The 25293-nt window shown below is 37.5% G+C and overlaps 1 protein-coding gene, 1 long non-coding RNA gene and 1 pseudogene across 3 annotated transcripts; 1 reads left to right on the forward strand and 2 right to left on the reverse strand.

Moving 5' to 3' along the window:
• Nucleotides 1-699: 699 nt before the first annotated feature.
• LOC149037292 (angiopoietin-related protein 4-like) lies at nucleotides 700-6136 on the reverse strand. Its single transcript, XM_089187590.1, has 4 exons — nucleotides 6068-6136; nucleotides 4228-4389; nucleotides 3715-4098; nucleotides 700-3136 (listed from the first exon to the last, which is right to left on the reverse strand). The coding sequence occupies exons 1-3, from the start codon at nucleotides 6090-6092 to the stop codon at nucleotides 3863-3865; spliced, it is 423 nt and encodes a 140-aa protein (XP_089043716.1). The 5' UTR covers nucleotides 6093-6136; the 3' UTR covers nucleotides 700-3136; nucleotides 3715-3862.
• Nucleotides 6137-7335: 1199 nt separating this feature from the next.
• Nucleotides 7336-8712, reverse strand: LOC149037293 (uncharacterized). The gene is made up of 2 exons (XR_016181135.1): nucleotides 8472-8712; nucleotides 7336-7647 (listed from the first exon to the last, which is right to left on the reverse strand). It is a non-coding gene; the product is annotated as an uncharacterized LOC149037293 (long non-coding RNA).
• A 12902-nt stretch (nucleotides 8713-21614) lies between these two features.
• Nucleotides 21615-25055, forward strand: LOC149037294 (uncharacterized; annotated as a pseudogene). Its single transcript, XR_016181377.1, has 2 exons — nucleotides 21615-21641; nucleotides 21745-25055. The product of XR_016181377.1 is annotated as an uncharacterized LOC149037294 (transcript).
• Nucleotides 25056-25293: the final 238 nt, after the last annotated feature.

Raw genomic sequence — 25293 nt, forward strand, 5'->3', positions numbered from 1 at the left:
CTTCACACACAACGTTCGCTTTAATTAAAGTCAATTTCAGGTGGCGAAATATTTCACCTCCATGAATTTCACAAGAAATCTACGCGTAGGAAAAATAATATTCGTCTTTTGACTTGGATAACAGTGATGGTAAAGCAAGCTTAAAACGGCAGAAATCGCCAGAAACTACGACGGACACACAGGGCATGAGTAAGTTTTATTTATTTTACGTGTAAAATATTCATATTTCGAAATATTTATCGTTCTAAATCGACCATATTTCATTCCCCATACTTTTACAATAATTCAAATTTTCAACGGTTCCTCCCGTAACTTAACACCGAGTCACACAACGCGCGACGCGTTCATGAATTCATCGTTGGCTTTTTCTCGAGACGTGAGCTTGGGCCGCCTATGGTGCTTTTTAAAACTTTGTGCATTTCTTAGCCATCCTATGCAAAACAACAACATGAAATCACCACAATTTGCATCGTCTGCAAACTGAAACCGCTACGGCAAATTATTTTAATTTCCATTTGAAACTCAAAGCTTCTTTTACACGTTATGCTGAAGTTGAGGTTGAGGTGTGGGCCGTATAAGACGGTAAACAAATGCAGCCATTTTCGAAATTCTAATTAAAGGCAGAAATTAATTTTTTGATCAAAGTCTTCCTTGGCGTAACATTACTTCCTTACTAACATTGTTTCTAAAGATAAAAATGCATTAAAATTTACTTGGAAGGTAAGTCTTAGTTTAATTTAGTGGTTTCACTTTAAATAACGTTTCGATGTAAGGGAAGATAATAAATCAAGGGGTGACCATAACCGCTCAGTACAGGACGACTCTACGGAGCACTGTATGTTCATTGTCCTAGGTATCACTGCAATTCGCGAGGAATTCTTGGTGGTGTTATCTGCATTGAAAACTGCTTGATAAGGACGGAATTTGAATATTGTGATAGCATACCTAATATTTCTCGACTCAGCGATATTGCATGGTATACCTCTGTAGCAGTATCTCATTAGAAGGTGTATATCATTAATAATCATTAATATCATTATATTTCGAATAATTCGCTCGGAAATCTGCCTCGTTCCCTGAAGCCACAGTGTGATATTCAATGTGGATAATAAACCTTATATTTTTTGGGTCGATAATACTGTATACTGAAAGGTATAACTCAGTAGGTTGTCGCAATATCGTATCAGATGGTACACATCAATCAATAGTCATTATATTTCATATAATACGCACAGAAATCCAGCACGTTCATCGAGGTAACAAAATCTAACCTAAATCCAAGGAACAATGTGCGGAAAATTAGTTATAATATTGATAATAATAGTGATAATAAAGACAATTTTAAGGGGGTTGCGCTGACTAAGGGTAACTGAGTACGCAATTTTTTTTTTCTTTTTTTGTTTCTGTTTTTTTTTCTTTTTTTATCCATCAAAATTATGAAGAGATTAATGATAACTTTGCCGTTTCCGAATATCTAAAACAGCTTCATCGGCAAAAATCAAAATGAGAAATCAGTGTAGGCTTGGAAATCCTCGACAACAGGAGAAGCTCTCCTGGGTTTACCATGGCAACCTTTACGTTAACCAATCAGTCACAGTGATTGAATTTTGTCTCACACCCAAACTATCCGGCCATAGTTTGGGTGTAAGACAAAATTCAATCATTGTGGCTGATTGGTTAACGTATCATTTTATGGTGCAAAAGTATCATGTGCTGGAGTCCGTAATTACTCGATCATTTTATGGGTGATCTGACAAACATGTAAAGGTGTAATTTGGACACCGATCGATCAAACCCAGCCGTCTCCATTGGCTTTTCTTTCGGTTGGACCTTTGATTTTGGGGAAATATTTTGCAGGGGCTTGAGGCGTGCTTTATGCTTAAGAGCCATTAAGTTCACCCCCTTTGTAATCCGTGTCTGATATTACCTGAGAGAAGAGAAGTATGATCAGTTGCATCTTTAAAAACGTTGATATCCCGGAAAATGAATTTGCTTGAATCTGCATCATTCTTTGACGAAGCGCTTATTCTAGAGATGCCTAAGAGTATAACTGCTCTCAGGGCCCGACCTACCGAGAGTAACGTCTGAATGAGTATTTACTTTCGTCTATACGTAAGGGTAAGAAAGCTCGTCCTACACAAAGGCGTTTCAATTATTTTGTTTAACTGTCCACATGAATTCGTTGTCCTCTCATTTTAGGTGCTTAGGTTTTTTTTTTTTTTTGCTGTTAATGTCTATTGTCTGTACAAATACGCTCGAAAGTTGTAGTAAAAGCGATCTTTTTCTTTAAAAGCCTCCATTTATTGTCGTCCCAAAAGACAGAACTTTTTCTTTAGGCTCCTCTTTTGGACCAAAATCTCCATTTCTAACAGAAGTTTTCGTTGTTTTAGAGTTAAAAATAGGTGGACGTGCCCTAAAAGGTATGTGTTTTCAAATAGAAAATCATAGGTGTGGCCTATACCTAAGGCCTGGCACCTTTAAGGAGGAGATCGGACAGCGCTCGCTCTAGTAAATATGGCACTGTATGACACTTGTAAGGGAGCCTTGCGTGTTAAAGTCAGAACATCAATAGTTAGCAATTACTCACCGAAGTGTAATTACATATCCACCACTTTCATCAACACCGAGGTAAATATTTTTTCTACTTTATACCAGTATGACCATTTTCTAATTCTCAATCTTGTTATATGTTTACTTTCTTAGGTAAACCTGAAAAAACTAATCACGAGCATTGTGTTGAAAACATACTTTCTTTATTAATGAATGTAGGGTAGTTGAATTAGACCAATGAAAGGTATCTTTTGACCTATGAATGGTCTACAATAACAAAACAGAAAAATGGCTTTTCAGTCAGTATACCGAGAAAAAGAAGAAAAGAAGTCGACTGGTCTTATTTTCATTTCTGCTGATCTGGGAATGCTTTACTCTGGTACGGTACTCAACTTACTCCAGTAGATTGCGCGCGAGGTTTTATTATCAAAGTAAAGCCCGTTGAGATTTGACCAGACAGCACAGTTACTATCACTATACCACCAGCCTCCGCCTCTCTTTTCATCACAATCACGAGGATACCTATCCCAGGTTCCAAAAACTTGATTCCTGTGAGGACCGAAGGAATCAAAGGTCGCAGTCTCATCTGTTTCAAAAAAAAAAAAAAAAAAAAAAACGAAAAGAATCAGCATTGGGATCATGCTAACGCCTTCGAAGCGTCAAGCTTAATGTTTGTGACAAAACAAACAAACGTTCAAACAGACAAAACAAAACAAAAAACAAAGCAAACTAAAAACAATCAAAACAAAACTCAATTTAACCTGTAGCTACATGCTGCTTCGACGAAATAGATTTCTCTTAGCATAAAAGTCACGAACTTTCAATTGCATATGACGATAACTGATTAACTATTATTCGACGAGGTGGGTAAAATATCCTGATTTTATTAAAAGTGAGCAAGTCGGATGGTTAAACAAACTATGGTATCTTTCTAGAGCTGAGTTCAGTAACTGCATTGTCTTTGAACTGCAGACTCCAAAGCAAACTAACGTTTTCAACAGAGAAGCTAGGACTCAACCCCGCGTGAGTAGAATAGTCAGACGGTTAGAAGAACAAACCATTATTCCTATGTTAATATGGGAAGGGGGAAGGGAGAGGGGATTCTTAACGGATGAGGAAAATAATAGATAAATCTAAACAATGAAAATTAAAAAAATGTTTTACGAACTAGTCTTATTGCCAATGTACAGCTGGTATTTAACCATTTCGTTGCCAATCGCAAACCAGTCATACTTAGCGTGAGCAGTTTTGCCAGTTTTTACTCCCAGATCTACTCGAAGCTTGTTGTTTGTCTTGTTTCGGGTCAGGCGGTTTATTTTGTCCAATCCGAGCCAAAATTCACCGCTAAAGTTACCGAAGCCATATTTGTAGTCATCCTAGGTGCGGTTAAGTCAACAGAGCCATCCATTCTCTTCTGGATCACTGTCCATCCCCCACCAGCTGTCATTTGGTCACAATATATATTAAAGGCGCCTGAACCATCTGGGTCGGTTGTGTAAACACCGCTGATCCTTTGACCGGATTTGTACAGCTCAGCACAGTTTTTGGCTGGTAAAAATAATAATGATAATAGTAATAATAGTGACAACTGTAATCATTATGATAATAATACAAATAAATGAAAATGAATAAGAGGTATCAACACACGTAAGAAAATAGAGACTCACTATTACTTACACGTCTCTGATGTCCTGTTATTTGTTACTTGTTTTGGTACTTCTACTTCCTTCACTCCTTTCAAGTGAACAGTAGTGTAGTTTTGGAAATTCATTGGGGCTGCACACGTTGATGATAGAAGTTCCAAAGTCACAGAAAGTGCCAGAAGCAGCAGAGCTGAGCCTGAAGGAAAGACGTCATTATGCGGTGTGAAGTCACTCAAGCTATGGTATGCTATAAGGCTTAGTTACAGACTTAAATAACCTAGTGATTGGGGGAAAAACTACAAACATGATACACTGAAAGAATAATGACAAAAAGTTCGCAACAACTCAGGGTTGGTGGCGAAGAAGGGGGGAGGGGGGGGAGAGACATAAGAATATTACAGAGCCTTCTTGGGGAATCAGGTAAGTGTTATCGAGACACAACTCCTTCAAACCATTTTCAAACCATTCCCCCCCCCCTTTCCCCCCCCCCCTTTTTCCTTCCCGCTAATGACCGACCAACCGATCAATAGGGGGAGTCTTAAGACTTAAGATCCGTTAGGAAGGACTCCAAAACTGCAATCAACCAATCAGATTGATTTGTTACCGGTCTTTCTAGCGCTAATATGTTCCCATTTTCGGAAAAGGAATTATACCGGGTGTTGTCGTGTGATCAGGGTAAAAAAGAATTTGTCTTTGCTTTTCGAAATCGTGACTGAAGCAGCGCACACAAAAAAGTATGAAGGATCTATCTCTCAGCTCCTTTAATTCTGATTCTCAGCGTGTTAATCGATTGAAACCTGCTCAAATCTATGTAGGTTGTGCTCATTTTCAGTAAAAAGTAAATGAACTCATGAAAGTTGTTCAAACTGCCATAAACACATTATTCTACTCGATTTTATTTTTTCTATTTTGTGTCATACGATTTGTTTGATTTCATAGGTTAAGCCTGGGGATTCTATTTCCGTAAATATTGATTTCCACGAAAATGCATTGATTTTTAGATAAGTAAAGACTTAATCTCGACTTTAAGGGCAACAAACCAGCCAAAAACTATGCACTAACTGATCATTTAGGAGGCCATTTTTTGAAAAAAAAAATTAAATGTGGCTGTCGATCATACCATTGACCAGACACTGACTTGCTATTCCTAAGGGACCAGCGAACTTTATACTGAATGTACTCATAACAAGGAAATATTTTCAATGAAAAGATTGAACAAGCCGATCGAGTTTTGAAATTGAATTGTACAGAACTCAGAAAAAAATAAACAAATAGTGTTATGTGCTACCATTAGCATTAAAAGTAAACTGACTGTTCTTTTTACTGCATGAAGCAGATGGTGAAACATTTTGAGACGTATGTTGATTTTAGTTATATGAAATTCATATATTTGCGATGAGGTAAGAGATGAAATTAAGAGATCCTCGCGGCAGAGAACACTACTGAAACGAGTAGTTGAAAATAGGACCCGAATGAAATTAAAGTCCGTACGGGATTTAAACCCATGACCTCTGCGATACCGGTGCAGCGCTCTACTAATTGAGCTAACTAGCCAACTGGGAACTGGGTCCAAATAAACCATCCGAGTGATGAATGATGATTTTAGATATATTAAATTCATATATTTGCACTGCGGTGAAGAGATGAAATTAAGAGATCCTCGCAGCTAAGAACACTACTGAAACGAGTAGTTGAAAATAGACGTTTTGAGATTTATTCCTTGCCGTCGATTTTTTTAGAGCTCATTCTGATTACTAAATTAAGAGCCGCGTTTAAGCCCCGCTTACAGTCCTTTATTAAAAAAAATAAGCAGTAGATCTTAGCGCGTAAGTCTACACTGAAAATTTTATACCGACCATCCAGATGTTACATACCTATTCCTTGTTGTTTGCTCCTCATTTTAATTCTTCGGGTCTCTCGTTTGCAATGTTATTCACAAAGGCTGCAAAAAAATTTAAAGAATAAAAAATAGAAAATGAAATGGTAATAATGATAATAATGATAATAACAATTTGACAACTTCAAGAAAATTAAGAATCAAACCTTTTCATAAAAAGTATGATGGCAAGGACTGATAGGACTTAACTTATTACCAAGTTCACCTAGACCACTTATCAGTTTTTCTTACCGCACTCTTTCTTGGCGTTCCGTTCAAGAACTGACAAAGTGCGTGCGAATTTTAATTTAAGACATATGCAAAGGAAGCAAGGGGAGATAACCCTCTTTTGTTTCAATTCACGAAAGCTTAGAACTTCCGTTACCACTTAATTAAAAAGAACTTATATTTCTTATCATATTGCGAATTTCTGACACAGGGTTTTAACAAGGCGCACCTTTGTTTTTATAGTTCGTCTCTAGCCAGTCATGTGAGGAGTTCACAAGAACTTGTACGTCTATTATATTACCGGAATCTTACACGGGGTCGGTTCGCCTATTGTCAGGGAATCAGCTAGTCTAACACGATTATCCTAAAGGGCATGTAAACCCAAAAAACGTTCATTTTCTTTTCACATAGATGTTTAGTAAATATATCAAGTACACCAAAGGTACCATTCGTTTTTTCTCAAAAGTCCATTTTCACTTTGTAAAAGCCCTTCCAAATTCGAAACATTCGCCATCTTGAATGGCGCCATCTTTCCTGTGACGTCACGGGTGGATCCTCCAAAGTCTCGTTTTATAATCGCGTGAGGCATGAAGGAGTCTTTTCTACAGCCGTTGTTTGCTGGTCTCGTCATGATTTTTTTTACTTACATTTTGCTTCAATATATTCAATATTTTCGTAATGGTAAAGCGTTGTGTCGTCCAGTTTTGTACTGATTCAAAAAAAACTGGGCATACAATGCAAATATTTCCAAATGACGCAAATTCGAAGCGACAATTTGTGAAATTTGTTCAAGTGAAAATAGCCGATTTCGTCGAGCCGTTCGAACGTTCTGTTGTTTGTAGTAGTCATTTTTCTTCCTGGTGCTGTACCGACGATTCAGGCCTCACCAGAAGCAAATTATTCGGAAGTATAAAAACGACCCATACAGTCGGCAGACGACGAGGATTCGAAAGTGGCCGACCGAACTGAGAAAGAAGTTGAGCTCTTCAAAAGTTAGAGGTCAACAGAGAAAGTACAAAATCGATTTACATGAAAACGTTTTGTTAATTAAACAACAAAAGCTATTGGTTCTCTAAAAACATCTTTTTTCTCATCTAATGAAAGATTATGGGGAAGCCAGTTGTTCGGGAGCCAGCGCTGAGCCCGTAAAAGACACTGACATGTCTGAACCTTCGCCTGAATTCGAAACACGTATCAAAGAAAGAGAATTCGTTGATATCAGTGTGTAATAACGTGATCTGGAATTTTGTCGGTTCGATACAAAGAATTCTATACAGGATCCCATAATCAACCCTTATGTTCTATAAGAAAATCCATGCCAGTCCCACTTGGTGCTTCCTTTGAGAAACCCTGCAGAGAAACAGCAGAAGAATTTGTGTCACGGTTTTCACAGCAGTGAAAATACATTCAAAGGTCAGTAGGACAAAATTCATCATTTTAAGTACAACTTAAAAGATCCTGATTTCAGCTTGCAAAACTATCTTTTCAATATTTTAAATCGAAGCAAACACAAACAGGGTTGGATAATTATGAAGGCCACACAAGGAAATGTACATGATACAACTTGTTTATCGATGGAAATGCTTCTGAGATGAAGGATATTGTTTACCGCACAAGATAGCACAGCGACCCTAAAGTGTTTGCCGAGATATCCCCAACACCAACGAACAAGCTATCTGTAGGCAATTCAGCGAAATTTCATGCCAGGAAAGAAGCGAAAAACAACTAGCTCTAGTACTGTATTATTAAATCAATGGCAGAAACAACTCAAGTAAATCGATCTCAAAATGTAACAAAACAGATGAAACAGAAAATATTTAGCTTATTCGTTTCCGGTGTGATTAGCTGTGCTTTGCTGCTGCCTGTACGCGTAATTGGCCGTCTCCAGCACCCAGAAATCAAGGCAAATTGACTGAAAACCTGGATACTCAGTGGTACAACTTATCTGGGTTTCAGGCCATTTTGCCAAAATTGCCCGATTTCCGTACAACAAACACTTTCATGAGTTGTCGGCATTGGTTGACAAGTTCCACACTCGCACCTTTGATAATTTTATATAAAACACTCTCAGAAGCTCAAGTTTAAAAAAATTCTGTTGCATTCCTTTAGATTGTACCCTCGCTTTATTGCATTTTCATGTTAAATACAAATAAATCACAAAGTAAATTAAATACCAGTCTGAGTTTCCGAGACGGTCGCATCGCTGTCGACATGTTCTGTACTGTCTTCGTGCGGATCGCTTCGGTGAACCCTACGCGGCTCATATTGTTAAGGACGTGGCCCAGACTCTCCTGAAGATTCTGGATTATCCCCAGCGCTGTCATGTACTAAGCTTAAGGCATTCGAGTCGCTATCTTCTGAAATAACATCTTCAGAACTACCGCTACTTACACGAACTCCCACACCAGTTTTACTGGGGAATATGTGTTGCGCAATATTCTGGTTCCACCGCTTACGTCACGACTTCTCGCTATTGTTTTTACCGGAAATGGAATTTCAGTTGAAAATGCCGATTTTCTCCTAAAATAAGTCGAATTGGACAAAACTAATTTCAAATTCGTTTTCTACGCCACTTTTTACATAGTATAAGAAAAACATGTATTTTTGGGTTTACATGCCCTTTAATTTCACCTTGTTTCGACATTTCCTGTTCAACAGGAAATATCTAAAATATGTGAATTTTCATATATCTAAATTCTTCATTCACTTGGATGTTTATTTGTACCCAATTCATTGACCAGCTCCCAGTTGGCTTGTTAGCTCAATTGGTAGAGCGCTGCACCGGTATCGCAGAGGTCATGGGTTCAAATCCCGTACGGGCCTGAATTTTTTTTCAGGTCCTATTTACAACTACTAGTTTCAGTAGTGTTCGTAGCTGCGAGGATCTTCTAATTTCATCTCTCCACCGCAGTGCAAATATGTGAATTTTCATATATCTAAATTCTTCAACCGTCAATATCTTTATCTGATAAATGTGAATTATGTGCTGACATGTAGGTGAAATACTAGTAAAAAGACTATCCACACAGGTGAGCGGCACTTAAAGCAACAGCACAAAAGAAGTTCCACTCGAAGTGGTGCCTTCCAGATACTAATTGGGCCCTAAACGACAGAGCGAGAGGTCGGAAGCGCTCCCAATACCCGGCTTCGAGCAAAACTTACAAAGTGGTCATTACATAATTGGTCAGGGACCCAAAAGTGATGAATATTATTTTGATAGTTGGACCAATAATTCTCAATATCGCACAGCAAAAATATTTCTCCTGATACAGTACTTTACTGAGATGGACGGGAGAAATCGAACCGTTTCATCACTCAAAGTTGACACTTACAAATCTTATTTGTTATCACGCAATTATGGATTACAAACTCTTAAATGTGGATTACAAGCACTGGCTGTGTTTTCACAAGCATTTCTTCAAAAGGCTCAGGGAATGGCTAACGCAAGATCGAAAATTTCGTGAGAACAATTGCTTTTCTAACTCGTGTAAGGTCAAGAAAGCTAAGTTTGCGCACTGAGTTCTTCTACTTTGACAATAGTGGGTGTTAAATCTCTCTTGTTCCCTATCAGAGGAAAGGCGCGAATTTGTAACCATCTTTGTGTTGTAATTTTCCGCTGATGTTATGTTGTTATAGTTTCCTATACATTTTATTTCCTCCGTAACTTGTATTTGATAATGGTTTTTGTTTTGTTTTGGTTTTTTTTGTTTTTTTGTTTTTTTAACATGAGCAATTGCAACCGTGTAATCTGAAGGAAATTCGCCTATTGAAACAAATGAGGGTTTTTTGGCTATAATTCAAAGGCAAGTTGTGATGAAATCTGGGTTTGGTTTTCTTGATGTCACAAATTACAAAATAGTTGTATTCAATAGAAATTTCCGGAAATTCCACGTAAATATCGAATATAACAGGCTCTCAAGGTCGTCTATTTTCGCGGAAATTTGAAAATTCCGACAATGAATTTAAACCTGTAATTTCATAGGTGTTGTGGAAGACGTGATATAGCTAGCATCGATTCAACTTTCGGAAGTCAGTTATACACAAGCGGTAAAAGTGGAAGGATATCTAATTTCTTGTGGGGATGAAACGAGATATTTTCGGCCTGTTTTAAAATACTGTAACTGTAAATAATGAAATGGGGCGTAGTTTCATGTTGCCTTAAGAGCCACTATAGCAGACCACTTATTATAAAATATTTCCAACTATCGAAAGTAGTCGTTGCAAAATACGTTACTGGCTTACGAATGATCCATTTCCTTCCTTTCCTATTGTATAATTTATATCTCCTAATGAGAGAGGATTTACACTTTGGGGAACGGTGAAACACAGAAAACACAGAAATACAGCAGGCGGTCCTTTTCATCGCTACAGCGAAATAAGACGAAAGATTACGCGTTTTACATCTGAGAAGTTTTTCTTCCTAAAATTTTCCATCGCTGAGTGTACCATTCAAGGAGAATTGAGTTTATTTTAAACTTGGAAATGCAAAGTATCATGCTATATTCAAAAACCTTATACTTCTCCCGCCTTAACTGAAGATTGATTTTGCTTTTCTTAAATTACTCTACCGAAAAATTAAATATAATTTCATCTGGCGACGTTAGAAAGACGGCCACTGATTGTTGTTAAACCGATTCAATTATCTCGCACAATTAAAACAACAAATGAGTTACAACTAAATTATTTAAACAGCTTGTCTTCACTGATCCGCCATAAAGTGGACGCCATTAGTTATTTGAGGATCTCGTGTTCGATTCTAGAGAGTTGTCTCCTCATTTGATTATTAGCTTTGATAACACGAGGGCACATAACTTGTGAATGTGTCATAGCATACCCAAATTAAATGCACTGAACTGCAAGGACAGTAAGAGAGCCATGCAATCTCACCATCGACAAATGAATCAATCAATAGATCCATATATTGATCAATTATTGAGGTCAGAGTATTTAATTTTATGAATTCGCGTCCGGAGTTATCTTTCACTTGACAGTTAAGGAACAGGACTGACTCTTTCTAGCGGATCAGTTTTACCTGCGTTTAAGATAGCTCGCTAAGATCAGAATCAAATGGATAAGGACAAATATACAATATGCAGTTATGACAAGAAACAAACCTTTTTTTTCTGTCAAATCGTGGGATAGAAGATATTTTATCGCCAGAGGAAGAGCTAAGGCTTTGTTTTTATCGAAAGTCAGGATAACTTAGATGCTCAATGTTAGGCAGTTGTTGATCAGTCTTAGCAGATTGTTGTTGAACGCATTTCTGCAAAATATATCTTAAGATTCATCTCTTCATTCTAAAACTTAAGCAGGGAAAGCTACCAATTTATTGGAGCAAATCAACTGGCACTGATAAATCCACTCTGAAACATTTATTACATAGAGAATAATACATGGGCGCGCGTAGATATGGAATTTCTCTTCGAATGTTTAACTCGATAGCTCACGAGTGAGCGCAACGAACGAGTGAGATGTCTACACTTTACACGTTTTAGAGCGGTTCCAGCGGATCTTTCCGGTCGCAAGAGTCTGAAGACTACATTTGACAAAATTTAGCCATAAACGAACATGTCAAAACCAACGAATAAAGTAGACATCGACATTTTGGCGTCGGGCAAAACCGATTATTATCATAAAAATTAAAGAAACGTTATGAATTCAAACTAAAGGCAATTTTTAAAGCAAAATTAATCAGGATGAAGCTGAAGCTTTTTAATGGAAGGTCCTTTCTTTGTCATCCTTCAACAGTGCAAGTTCATGCAATAAAATTAAGATGTGCAAAACGCCGGTTTCCGCCACATGGATATGGGTATGCCCTCCGCGGTCAAACTATCATTCAAACTTTTTCAGCTAATGGTGCCAACCTGCGATATATTTAGTGTTGGATTTGATAAAAAACTCAAAAAAGGGGACTCTTATTGTTCTGGTAAATCTACTCATTACTATGCTTGGAAAGTCTACAAAAACCGGCTTATTCACAACAACGACGTTAATTCCATTTCTATTGAGACAGATGGGAAATAAGTGAGATAGTCCGGCGACAATATTAACAAAGGCTGAAATTAAAAAAAAAAAAAAAAAAAAAAAATAACATTGGGAAACTACAATTAGATAAAGGAGGTATGTTTCTGGAGACATTGTTGTGCTGCGTCGGTAGGGGATGCTATCGGATAAATTGAGTTTTATCAAGTGAGTTGATTATGTAAATTAACTCTTTATTACTGCTAGTAATCATTCAAAGATGGCAAGGAATAGCCGAGATGAACGATGATTAACGCTTGTTGTACCCGTAATAGCTAATCGGGCGTCTAAAAAGATATCCACATTCAAATTTTGGCCACTGAAACGCATTGAAAATTACTCTTAGACAACTTTTATAACTTACCTTTTAAGCTTTACGAGTATTTTGGAGAGTTTGATTATTTTCGGGAGTTCAAGAAAAGTTTTTGTGGGAAGAGAAGAATAAGAGACGAGTGGGCTGTTCTCTCTCTTAGTATAAACTTGATAGGCCACGCAAATTTGTGGCGTGAATAATTGGATTAAGATTTTGGATGAGTCAGGAGCATGATGAAATAAGGAAAGAAAGTGCTAATCCGCTAAACTGATAAACCTAACGGATCCATTGCATATTGCATTTGTGGCGTCGAAGAACGTGCTGGAATGCTAATTGTTTCATATGGAATGGAATGATCATCGACTGATGTGCACTTCTTCATACGATATTGCTACAACCTTCAGAGTTGTACCTGTCTTCTACATTATTGCTGACCCAATATCTATAAGGTAAGTTATCCAAAGTGATCAGACTTGTGGTTTCAGTGAATGTGCCGGATTTCCGAGCTCATTATATATCGGAAATATAATTATTACTGGTTGGTATGTCACTTAGCTTCAGATATGATGTTGTTACAACCTACTGAGGTAAACCTGTATTATTCCTTATTGTTGACCCAAGAAATATTATGTATATTACACGTTATTCTAATTGTCTTCTTATCGTGCAGTCTTGCTTGCAAACAACAAAACTTTGAGAGAACTGCTATTCCTCAGCTCTTATATTAGATTTATTTATTGTATTTAGGATTTTTGATTCCTTGATGACTCAATTTTGTAACAAAGAGAGTGATTACCGTGTCAATCAAAATGGGGGAAAGTGAAGATATCGGAAAACTAGTTGTCATAAAACGGGATCACGCGAACAAATGTCGCAAGAATAATTTTGACAAACATCAAGTGAAAAAGTTTTCGGATTGTGTAACGTGTGTGCCTATTTCGGGCCATGGATTGAATACAAAATTATCCGCTCACCATTGATAACTTTGCAACTTTTTGGTGTATTTAGAAGTACACCCTATAATGTAAGAGTCAGGTGCCTTAAAAAACCCCCTCGGGGAAAATCATCCGATTGCAGTGACTGAGCGATCGACTGGTTGCTGTCATTACTCAGCCTCTGATTTTCATAGGTTTTCAAAATAGCCGGCAGAATGCCTCGAAACAGCTGCAAAGTAGTTTCTCCCGACTCAAACATCTGTCGTGAAAAAAAAAAATCGCAGCCGAATGAAAACATCCCTTTTTCTAATCATCATAATTATTCATGACACTGTACATCTTTTAAGGCTGATTCTTACGGCTATCGAGCCATCGAGTGCTTGTAGATGCATTGAAGGCAATTTTTGAGCAACTGGAACATAAATCCAAAATGTGTGTCATCCAGACCTCAATGAATGCCGATCCATGTGGTTGTCGTGTGAAATCGTACTCCATTGTCGCCATGATGTCATTTTAATGATGCTTTACGTTTTCTCTTCAACTTAATCGCCCATCAATATCCTGTTCTCCCTTTGAGCGATCATAAGGCAAATTCATTATAATTTACTTCTTCGAGAGAAGTTGTCAAGAGGGATTGTCAAGGTCGCGCACGTAGGCGGCGCTACATCAGCATTAATCACGCAAAGTAGAACTTGTCGTGCAGGGATTGAAATGCGCTCTTCGTTGTTTTACCAACCTCTATTGTTGCACACTCTCACAATGGGGGTTTGCATCTTACATGGCGAATAAAGATCTTGCCAGTAAAATGAATGGTACGCCTGAGCTACAACTAATCATCAATATGAAGTAAAGCTTCAGCTCCTTATTGATTATGTTGATAGGGCTTCAAAAGTTTAGTTTGGAATGCAGACACGTTCATTAAGAGCTAATGTTTTGTCGAATGTAGTCTTCAGACTATGGAGAGCGGAAAGAATCACTTGAAGAACCGTTCTTCCGTTGTTAAAAAAAAAAAAAAAAAAAAAAAAAAAAAAGACGGGGACAAGAAGTCTTCTGCCTCAATCCATGTGAACGTTAAATTTTCAATGTTCAAAGCAACAATTTCCGGTATTTTACTTAAGTCCATTGCTGACATGAAACGATTATCAACGTATCAGCCGACCGATCACAGTATTGTAGACAAAAATATGTTTTCTTCATCTAAAATAGAAATATTCAAAAGATCGTTTGTATTGTAGCCAAACGCGTGAAAAAAAGTACCGAAACTATTTGGCTATTTTCCTTTCGTTCCAAATTAGTTTCTAGGGGAAGTCAGGAATTTTTGAACCAGACAAAAATATTTTGTGACAGACATTAAGTGAACAAAAAAGGAGGAGTCGCTTGTTCTCTCGCTATGCTTGGAGGTAATAAGCCACTTGAATTCTTAAGCCAAAAAAAAAAAATATATATCATTGAGTTAGAAACATCGCGAAACTAGGTAAAAATAGTTTATCTCGTGAAGTAACTTGAAGTTCTTGTTACATAACTCGGGCAGAGCCATTGAATATCATGTTTGTGGCCTTAGCTCGCGTTATATATATATCTCAAGCGAACTAAATAAATTAAGGATATCCAAGGTCGCACATTTCGTAAACTCAATAAATAAACAGTTTCAGGAATCCCTCGACATCACTTAACTTTGATAACCTCAAGAAGTTCAAAAGAACATCTATGAAAATGTGGCCAAACATTTTTGACTACCGGCTACTTAATCTATTCAACACCGTACTTGGCTCCAACCATATGGCCACAGCGTAGTGCTAAATGATACATGGAATTGAGATATCATTTCTCGCACGATATTGCTGCGAACTGCAAGCTTTAATTCTACGTCGGTGACCCAAATAATATTACACATGTTATTCTAATTATTCTATTTCCGTTCTCATCGAGCTCTTCTGAATGAATATAACACCAGAGAACACTTTACATTAGTGGCGACTTGCTTTTCCTCATACCATAACAATGACGTTAATTCCATTTCTATTGAGACAGATGGGAAATAAGTGACATAGTCCAGCGACATTACTAACAAAGGCTGAAATTAAAAAATAAAAAAAAAAAAAATAAAAAAATAACATTGGGAAACTACAATTAGTTAAAGGAGGTATCTTTCTGGAGACATTGTTGCGCTGCGTCGGTAGGGGATGCTATCGGATAAATTGAGTTTTATCAAGTGAGTTGATTATGTAAATTAACTCTTTATTACTGCTAGTAATCATTCACCCTGAAATAAGACAAAGATGGCAAGGAATTGCCGAGATGAACGATGATTAGCGCTTGTTGTACCCGTAATAGCTAATCGGGCGTCTAAAAAGATATCCACATTCAAATTTTGGCCATTGAAACGCATTGAAAATTACTCTTAGACAACTTTTATAACTTATATTTTAAGCTTTACGAGTATTTTGGGGAGTTTAATTATTAACGGGAGTTCAAGAAAAGTTTTTGTGGGAAGAGTAGAATAAGAGAAGAGTGGGCATACCATATCATACCAGAGATGTCTGTAGTATACGCAGTGCTTTAAAAGATCAATACTATAACACAGAGAGTGATAACGGCTTCAATCAAAATGAGGGCAAATGAAGCGATTGTAATAATTTAAAGTTGTTATAAACACTCGTAGTAAACTTCACAAAACTAATTCTGACATTATTCATCATGGACTGAGATAGAAAGGTCAAGAAATGTCGTTTACAGTTGTAATGATTTTAACATTGATAGGCGCCATAACTGTGTGAGTTAGATAATGATTTAATTTATGGATGATAAAATTGATTAAAGAAGGTTAGAAGAAGGGAACTATTTTGGTTGAAATAATCTCTACGTGTGATCTGCATTTAGGGGTGCTTGGTCAAGGGACAGAATTAGGACGATGACAGTGCCATCAAGCACTTTTGAAGTGTCAATGGATAACTCAGTCTGATCGCTCTTGAAAAACACGAGATATAAAACTAAGTCAATTACCAGAGCAAGTTTTCATTCCTATCTGGGAAAGATTCTGACTGACTTAAACTCGAGCATCTTTTAAAATAGGATTTCTACTATAATTAACACTTAATTGTATAGTTTCAAAATTTTCGGGTTAGTTATGTCGTTTAGAGAGAAATTTCAACATATTCGTTACTTTAAAACAAAAACAAAAGACTGTGCTTTACGAAGTCAATATTCCTGTCAGGTATCGTTTTCAATTTGTGAGTAATATCCTTGACAACAGCTTTTTTGACGTGTTGCAGTCGGCAAAAGGTTTTGAGTAACTTTAAAAAGCTAGCGCATTTAGTGGCACTTTTCACAAATTTGGCTGTTCGTCGCAAGATAAAAAAACTTTTCAAGTCTTTTCCTTTTTGGCACAAAGTCTGTGAGAAAAGTTAAGAGTCCTGAAGGGAAAAAAATAAACATCTGGGCCCATTTGTCAACAAATAGAGCTGGTAGCGACAGGCTTTCCCAGGTGTAAATTTCATTCTGTCAGCTAAAGTTTATTGCGTTTTGTTAAGCTTCGTTAAATAACGCGCCGGTCTAAGGTATTGAACGGTTCCCTTGTGTTTGCTGATGAAGAATTAGTGGTCTTAGTGGCGGGCACTTTATGATGTGTTAATGATGTACTTATGAATTGTTTTGTAACAATTTGTTTGAGTATTTTTTTTTTTTTTTTTTATGTTCCTATGAGTAAACCCATCAACTAACGAAAACACGGGAAACTTTCCTAAAAAAAATTCATTAAAATCGTGTTATGATGATAGAGTTTGGGAAGTCATTGCACTAGTAGTTAATTTTTGACACGAGTGAGCCTTCCAATGTAAATCTCAGGCAATAACGAAAAGAAAAAAACGTATGACGTCATCTATACCTTCATTAGCTTTGTGGCACGAGCGTTCTCTCGCCCGCGAGTAAAGAAAAGGTATTAACAGTTTAACCCCTAAGAGGGTCTAGCATCTAATTTCTCCTCACAATATCACCCTGAATCACACACAAAGGTCATGTGAACAATCTTTAGCTGTAGAAGCTCTAGATCTGGATCGTTAAGCTAATTTTCCTTGCCAGCACCTTAGGAAATGTATAGAGAACAGTATGGAGAATATGCATACTGATGTTCGGTTGTTAAGGCGTTTAGCAAACCGAGCCAGGAGAAAGCTGCGAGGGAGCTGGCTCATCATGAGTGTACGCCGCTAGCAGACTTCTCACCGGCTCGCGGGCCTTGCTCATGGCCTCAAACGTATTCGTGAGTGAAAAAACGGTCCTACAGAAGCAATAATAATGACGGTCTACTCGTGGCTCATCAGCTCCACTGCATTAAGATGATGTCTGTCTTGATTAAAAGTTAACGCCATTTTACTTAATCCTCAATACACTACGTTATGGAGCTCTGGACTGGACTTAAGACCCGACTTTCGACTGATTTAATAACATGGGGGCTAAATAAGGTTTCGAATATGTACTTGATAATTAAAGAAAATTAAAAAAAAATTAAAAAAAAACTCTTTCTATTGTTAAAATTGACAGCCATACAAAATCTAACCAGTTGGTTGGAAAGCGAAACAAATTTACATTTTTTGAAGTTGACATAACATTCTGTTCTACCTTTTTTTTCCACTATATTTAGAACGATGGTAAGAAATTTGAAGTTGTTGGTAATCAGGTCAAGTGACTTCGCTAGAAGTGTTCAGTCGATCTGCAAGTAGCGTTTGCGTCTAGAGATTCACGTAAACAGCCATGTATGAGCATATCGAGAGTTCTGTATTACCATTGTGCGAACTTAGGTTATATTTTATACGGTGTTAAATATTCAATGTCCAAAAGAATTTGCAATAGTTTCGAGGAGCCTGCCGTTTACACGTTGTATTTCGTGACCATTAACAACGAAAACCAAAACGCCTCTTGGCGTAAAAATATCTACTGGTCTGAGCGCACATAAAGAATGTTTTGGTACCAATATGGAGAGGGCTTTTTTGTAGATAGGATGGGGGTATAAAATTAAGACGAGAAATAGAATTGTGGGTAAAAAGTCACGATTTAATGAATGGTAATAGGAGTAAGGGGGTCCAATTCGGTTTGTAATCAAACGAGTGATGACCAAATCGGACGTTGCGTAGCGGGAGTCCGATTTGTTCATCATGAGAATGATTACAGACTGAATTTGACGACACGAAGTCTCATTACCAATTAATTATAAAAATTACAATTTCCGAGAAAAGAAGAATTGCTAAGTTATGAAAGAAAGAGAAAATTTGCATGTTTAGTTGATTTAAACTACAACTTTGAACGTGATTGGCTTATTGAACTATCCGATAGTAAACTGTCTGATAACAACTTGGCAAGCGAATTAGTGGAAAAAAGGAGTTTTTCAAATCAATCACAAGAGTCTTTCAGGAGGGCTCGCGCTGGTTTGTAGTCCAGATTGAATAATCACTGCCAAGGCCAGCCCTTGGTTAGAGTAGTTAAGATTTTCACCTTATCAACCTCATTGAGACCCATCGGTGACCCAGCGAAGGATTGTTGAGAATTGTTATCGGAAACTGTATGCGTCAGATAATTAGTCTGAAATGCAGATTTAGTTTGATTGAATTTCGCTTTCCGACTATCTGTCAGTTTTTTGCCAACCATTTGATCGATCCACTCTAAATTACAAAAATGCTGAGGGAAGGAGGAGGAATGCATGCTTGAGTCTTTTGCCTTCGCAGAGATTTGTTATGGCCTGCCAATAAACTGTCATAACGGCTCTCATAATTTTGGCTTTCTCAAACACAAGTTCAGGTAACATAAAACTCTGTAGAATCTATTTTACGCTTTCGTTTTTTTAGACAGCAGGTTGACTTCCGAAATCAATGAAGTGAAATGAAGAAAAATAACGTGATAAGGTATCATGCACATCGATTCTTATGCAAAGATGGGTACCTCTGGCACATAACGCTATCTAACGGATAAATCGCTATCCCGGCAGCGGATAAGTGTTAACAAAAACGTAGTGGGCGGTCCACCGGATAGATAGTTGTCCAGAAGATGGCGTTATTCACCCTTCGAACTACCGGGACCTAATATCATATACTGTTTGCAGGTTAGCAAACAGTATATGATATTGGTTACCAATTGTTGTAGGAAAAAGCTTTAAATTGCTTACAACGTAAACAAAAACTGGGAAAAGTAATCAGTTTTCTGCTGCAGGAGTATCTCGCTTTAGGAGGCTCCATGAGGTTTTTGCTCGATTTTGGCGCGCGCGCCAGAGTCATGTTTTTCTAGAAAATTTTGATCTTTTGGTTTTTCAAGGCCACTAAAAGTCATTAAAAGGTGATAAGAAAGGTGCAGAATATCATTTGCTGTAGTGAATATTAACAAAATGATTTTCGTTATTAAGCTAAGGCTCCAAGAAGGGAGGCGCTCGCCAGTGACAATTTGGCTTTCCCTTTGATTTGTTTCAATTTCCTTTATTGAAATCTCTCAAAAGTTTCACGATTTGTGAAATGTTTCCTGCCGATCATTTAAAAGCCGAAAAAAACAGGAGTTTCCAAGGTTGTTTCCCCGCTATTTGCAATTTCGTGTTTTCTTCTTCTATCAAATTCGGTCTTATGATTTTTTTTTAGTCAACAGCCACTAGGAAGGGCACAAATATATTTAACGGTCCAGCAAATCTTAGGAAATTCCATCGAGGGAAACGCAATAAATGTTATTCGATGGATCCCTATTTTCTTTGTCGCAAAAAATTACGTAATGGAATAGAACTTCGCCAAGATCTATATCTGCGCATACTTAAAATTGGAACCTATTGTCTTTTGGCAATCTTTCCCACCGTGTTTTCTTTTCGGTTTGCTTCTTTTTCTTCCCTAAAAAAACCCTATTGATTTTACAGGTGCTATCACTGGAAACCCTAGACTCCATCACATAAAAACTGTATGGTTTTAAACTGTTTGAACACACCTTTCCAAATAACAATCGTTTCATTGTATCGAGGCGCCAAGTTTGTTTTTCATGTTGTTGCTTTTAAAGCTCCCGCTATGTTCGCAACCAGATCTCCCGCGGTCAAAACACCCTATGGAGCCTCCTTAAGATGTTTATTATACAAAGTGCAACTAATTTGACAGCAGCTAGTAGTTGATGACTTTGTTCTTCCAATTCTTTTGATTTAGGGGTAGGCCCGCCGAATGTTTATGTATCTCGTAACGGGATTGACTCCGAGAGTCAAAGAAGTTGCTCGATCCAGTTTACAATTCTATCTCTTACTGTAGAACCCAGTTCATTAGCAATAAAGGTCCTTTTATCAGTGTCAACGTTCCAACTGCGGTTACGAACGAGATTTACAGAGATATAAAACTACATCACAACCACTTCAATCTTAAAGACTATTTTCTGAATCTAAAACCAGAAGTTTCTTTGCTTGAGCGCAGCTTGCTTTCTTCTCATTCGAGGGAAACAAGAGCAAAGTTCATTAGGTTAAATTGCTATTACAACAAGAATGTGCGTTGGATCAAAATTGAGTCTTCCAGAGCTAATATAGACATTCAAGATTCCCGTCTTAGTAACCTGGAGGTAACAAGGCACAGAGGTTGAAGCCTATCGTTCATGACTTATATAAACGCATCTTTGAGAATTACGAACTCCCACTTTCGTAAAAATAAAGCAGACATTGGAGGACCGCTTTTTGCGAACAGTCCCAAAGGATTCTTGAAAATTGAGCACATTAACGTTACTTTTTCTTACTGCAGAGCAAATAACGGATGCACCATATTTGTCGAATATAATCGGTCAGGTCCACACAATTTATTCTTTGGCCTTAGAAATGTAATCATCGAGCAGAACACAAATGTGAGGCTGTTGAAGTTTTTCTTAAAAATGGAAATGTCGTCATAGAACGGTCCACGTTTAAAAGGAAGATGAAAATCACTGTGGCTGGTGCTCTGCGCGTGATTACCACACAGGGTAAAACCAATGGGACAATTTAGAGATGCATTTGTGAGGACACTGCTACAGAAGCAAGACAAGGAATCTTTGTCCCAATACTAGCCGGGAATGGTAATGCAGGCATGGCAATGATTTCAGACAGCTTGATAGTTAGCAATATATAAAAAAGGAGATCCCTGTTGATAAGTCCCAAATACTGCATCAAGATGGTAAACGTCACGCTAATGTCGTTTAAAATCGGCCTGCATATAGAATCTTCACAACCGAAAAACTGCTCATTTCCGATTGATATCCTCATTGAAAACTGCACTTTTGTTAATAATATTTACGACACGATACTCACTTTTTTTTACAACATTCCGAAGATGTATCTTCCGTGACAATTTTGGCATTCAACAGGCTGGACACGTGTACTGTGCGTATGGAACTGGTGGAGTAGATTTACTTAATTGCTCATTTTTTTCCAACAAAAAAGACGTGACTATTAGTAACATGGCTACATCAAAGACAGGCACGTTCATTTATCCTGAAAGCGCAGGTTCGTTATAGCTTATAAACACATCTATGATGTCTATGGTCACGAACAGGAACACCTATCCGGTTTTTGACATCGTTAGTGGAGGATTTGTCGATATAGACCAGAACTCTGAGATAAAATGCTGTGAAGGACAACAGCTTCTATTGGAGAACAATACACATCTTCAATACACGGAAAAAAATAAGAGTGCTTGCATATTGAATGTTACTTCTCTGAAATATTCTTGCAGATCCTGCGCTCCTGGTTATTACGGCCTAAAAAGGGGAACATCTCGAGGACTAGTTGTGGCATATCTTATTCACTGCCTGCGATGTCCATTTAGAGCCACCTGCATTGAAAACAACATTGCAGCAAAGCCAAAGTTTTGGGGCTATCCAACGTCCACACATCCACGGTCGCTAGAGTTTTTAGCCAGTCCGGAAGATTACTGTCCTTCAATTGCAATAACATATTACAACAGTTGCCAGGGGAACAGGATCGGCACCCTCTGGGTACAATGTGCAAAAGGTTTCACTGAAACTCCTTTTCTCGACTGAATGCCGCAATTCAACAGAATGCGGCAACTACTTTGTGTGGATCGTGACAATGGTGCTAACAATCACACTGGTGCTCTATCTATTGATAAAGCCTCCGCTACTTATCATCCTTAGAAACCAAATATTTTGGTTTATCAACTCAAAACAGAATTAGGAAGAATACAACTAAAACAACATCGACGATGGTGAACATCCCGACAGTGGCTATCTTAAAATAACATTTTATTTCTGTCAAGCGGCTGAGACTGTAATGGTTGGTGCGATGGATAAACTTATTGGAAAGATATCTTTCATTCACTTTGTAATTTCAGCCTATAACTTCCATGTTCAATCGATCAATGAAAGCCTTGGCTGTCCATTTGTAGGACTCACCGTAGTAACCAAAGAGCTTCTCCTCTCTAGTACAGTGTTTTTGACAATGGCCAACCTTTTCCTTATTTATGGCGTGGATCATGTTTTTAATGTCGTTATGCGCAAGGAAAAGCCGTCCCTTATCCATTAGATGGCCGTTGTCATGGAAGTATTGTTGCTTGGATACGAAAGCCTTGCAGAAACGGCTTTAAAGCTAATGAGTTGTGTCTCCATTGGATCGGGAAAGTGGTTGTTCATCGATGCCAATGTTCCTTGCATGCAATGGTGGCAATATCTTCTCCTTGCTTACATCGCAATATTTTTAATCCCCTTCATCATTGTCCTTTACTACGGATCCTACCAGCTCCAAAGATCTTCCACAACATGAGGTGAGTTTATAGCAGCCTGCATGATCCCTCTGCCATTTCTTATCTATTGGTTTATAAAGAAATTAACGAAAAGGCCAAGGCAAGAGTCTACCAGAGGGCAAGTCGTCAACCGCGATGTTTTGGAAATACTCCATGGTCCTTTCAGACCTCCAAGTGGCAATGACTTCTTGGCATTCGCTCCAGCGTTAATGTCCCCTTTGGTCGCATTTTCTGTTTTATCTCAGCTGGTAAGGTTGTTACGTTTCCTTACCAGTCGACTTCGTTACTGCTTTTCGATGTTTTTTTCTTTCCCTTGGATAAGGACAAGAGCGAAGACCTCTTCTACATGTTGCTAAACAGCACTGACACTGAGAATGAAAACAAGGCATTGCTAAATTTTTTCAAAGTTTTCTGTTTATAAGTGCCCTAGTTTGCAAGTTTAAAACTTTACTTTTGATGAGTCAAAACCAGTTTTGAGATTTTAATCTGGAAAATAAACTTCGATATTCAATAGTGAATTCTTTTTTTAGTTAATTGAAATAGAGTTTTATTTGAATGTGCTCGCCATAAAAGTTCTTGTTCACAGATCTTGTGAGAATTTGTTCGAGGTTTTCAATCACGTTAGTCATTACCTTAGATGTTGCTGCGCTCAGTCTGTGCTGCTTCGACCTCAAGCCAACCCAGTAAGGGCCTTCGCTTAGTAAGAATTTAAAGATTATTCTCGATTCCTGAACGGTATCTTTACGTTTAGCTATAACTGTTAAAAGAAGGCAATTAGTATGGTGCTGATTAAATGACAATGATTATTCGATCATTTTCATATATAATAATTTGATGTCTTCCTCTAAACTAAAAGGCGCCTTTTCCCTATTATTAATAAATATTCCCTAACCAGCCTATTCGTTTACTTTTCCCTTTTCCCTGTAATTTAGAAGGCGGTAAAGGTTATTTTCCCCTTAGTTATAAAGGTCTTTATGAAAATCTAGTGGAACTACAGAAAAGCAGAAACCTTTTATTTCCGTGATAACTCTTTCCAAATCGAGATTTTATCTCATACCAAACATCATTTGCAGTAAGTAGTAGGCAACCTATGAATGATAATATTTTTGGTCTACAATGAATGGTAGCCCAGTATTCCATCCCTTATGTAAAGCTCTATACGTGATTTGTTTTATGTTATGGTGTCATCCAAAAGTCCACAGATATTCAACCTGAAATACTTCGTCCATCCAGTTATACTTTTTTCAGTCGAATAACTTCTTAAAACTTTCTCAAAATTCAATTATCATTTCTGAAACTGAAATGATTCTGACTTAGGTAAAACAAAATTAGAGACTCCTCTTTGATAGTGAAAGGATCGTTTCCCTTAAAGTCATGTTCAACGATGAAACAAAACTGAAACGGACCTCACTACTTTAACATGTTGGTCAGATTACGTGTAAGATGCTTTTCTGGCAAAAAATTAAATGAAAAACCATTGTAGGCTTGAAAATATTTGAGCTTAGGTAAAGGTCTACGATCTGGTGGGTTGCCATGGGAACAAAATCACCAAGCTATCGTACAAGCTATCGTATAAACAGTTTATCGCTCTGACGAAAGGCTAACGCTCGAAAATGCATCTTTGAAACTTTTTACGGTGGCCAATTTACTTTATCAACTCAGTTAATAGAACGAAATTACCCTGTTATACTATCCTAAAGACGCAACACCACAGTTTCTTTAGAACCTTACCCCTTTAGTAATATGATCCAAAATGGTTTTATTAATAGCATTAAATAACAAAAACTTTAAATATCATTAGATAGGTAGTATTAGAAAGGCAGAAAAATAGAGAAACATAAATAAACTTCAACTAATAGCTTACAACGCTACATTGTCTAAATAAATCCTTCAGAAATAACTTTGGTGCAATAAAGGGTTCGTTTGTTATATTTTCATTTGACGTTCAACTAATATAATTTTTAAACAAATGCTATAAAGTTCGGAAAAAATCAAACATTCGTAATAC

This window comes from Pocillopora damicornis, chromosome 11, assembly GCF_964200805.1.
Source record: "Pocillopora damicornis chromosome 11, jaPocDami1.2, whole genome shotgun sequence".
NCBI lineage: Eukaryota > Metazoa > Cnidaria > Anthozoa > Scleractinia > Pocilloporidae > Pocillopora > Pocillopora damicornis.

Bases quoted from the DNA above. Each gene is read 5' to 3' on its own strand.
- LOC149037292 (XM_089187590.1), bottom strand. From the start codon at position 6,092: ATGAGGAGCAAACAACAAGGAATAG. The intron at 4,390-6,067 runs GTATGTAACATC...TCTTTCCTTCAG, and splicing joins GAGCAAACAACAAGGAATAG to GCTCAGCTCTGCTGCTTCTG. The intron at 4,099-4,227 runs GTAAGTAATAGT...TATTTTTACCAG, and splicing joins TAACAGGACATCAGAGACGT to CCAAAAACTGTGCTGAGCTG.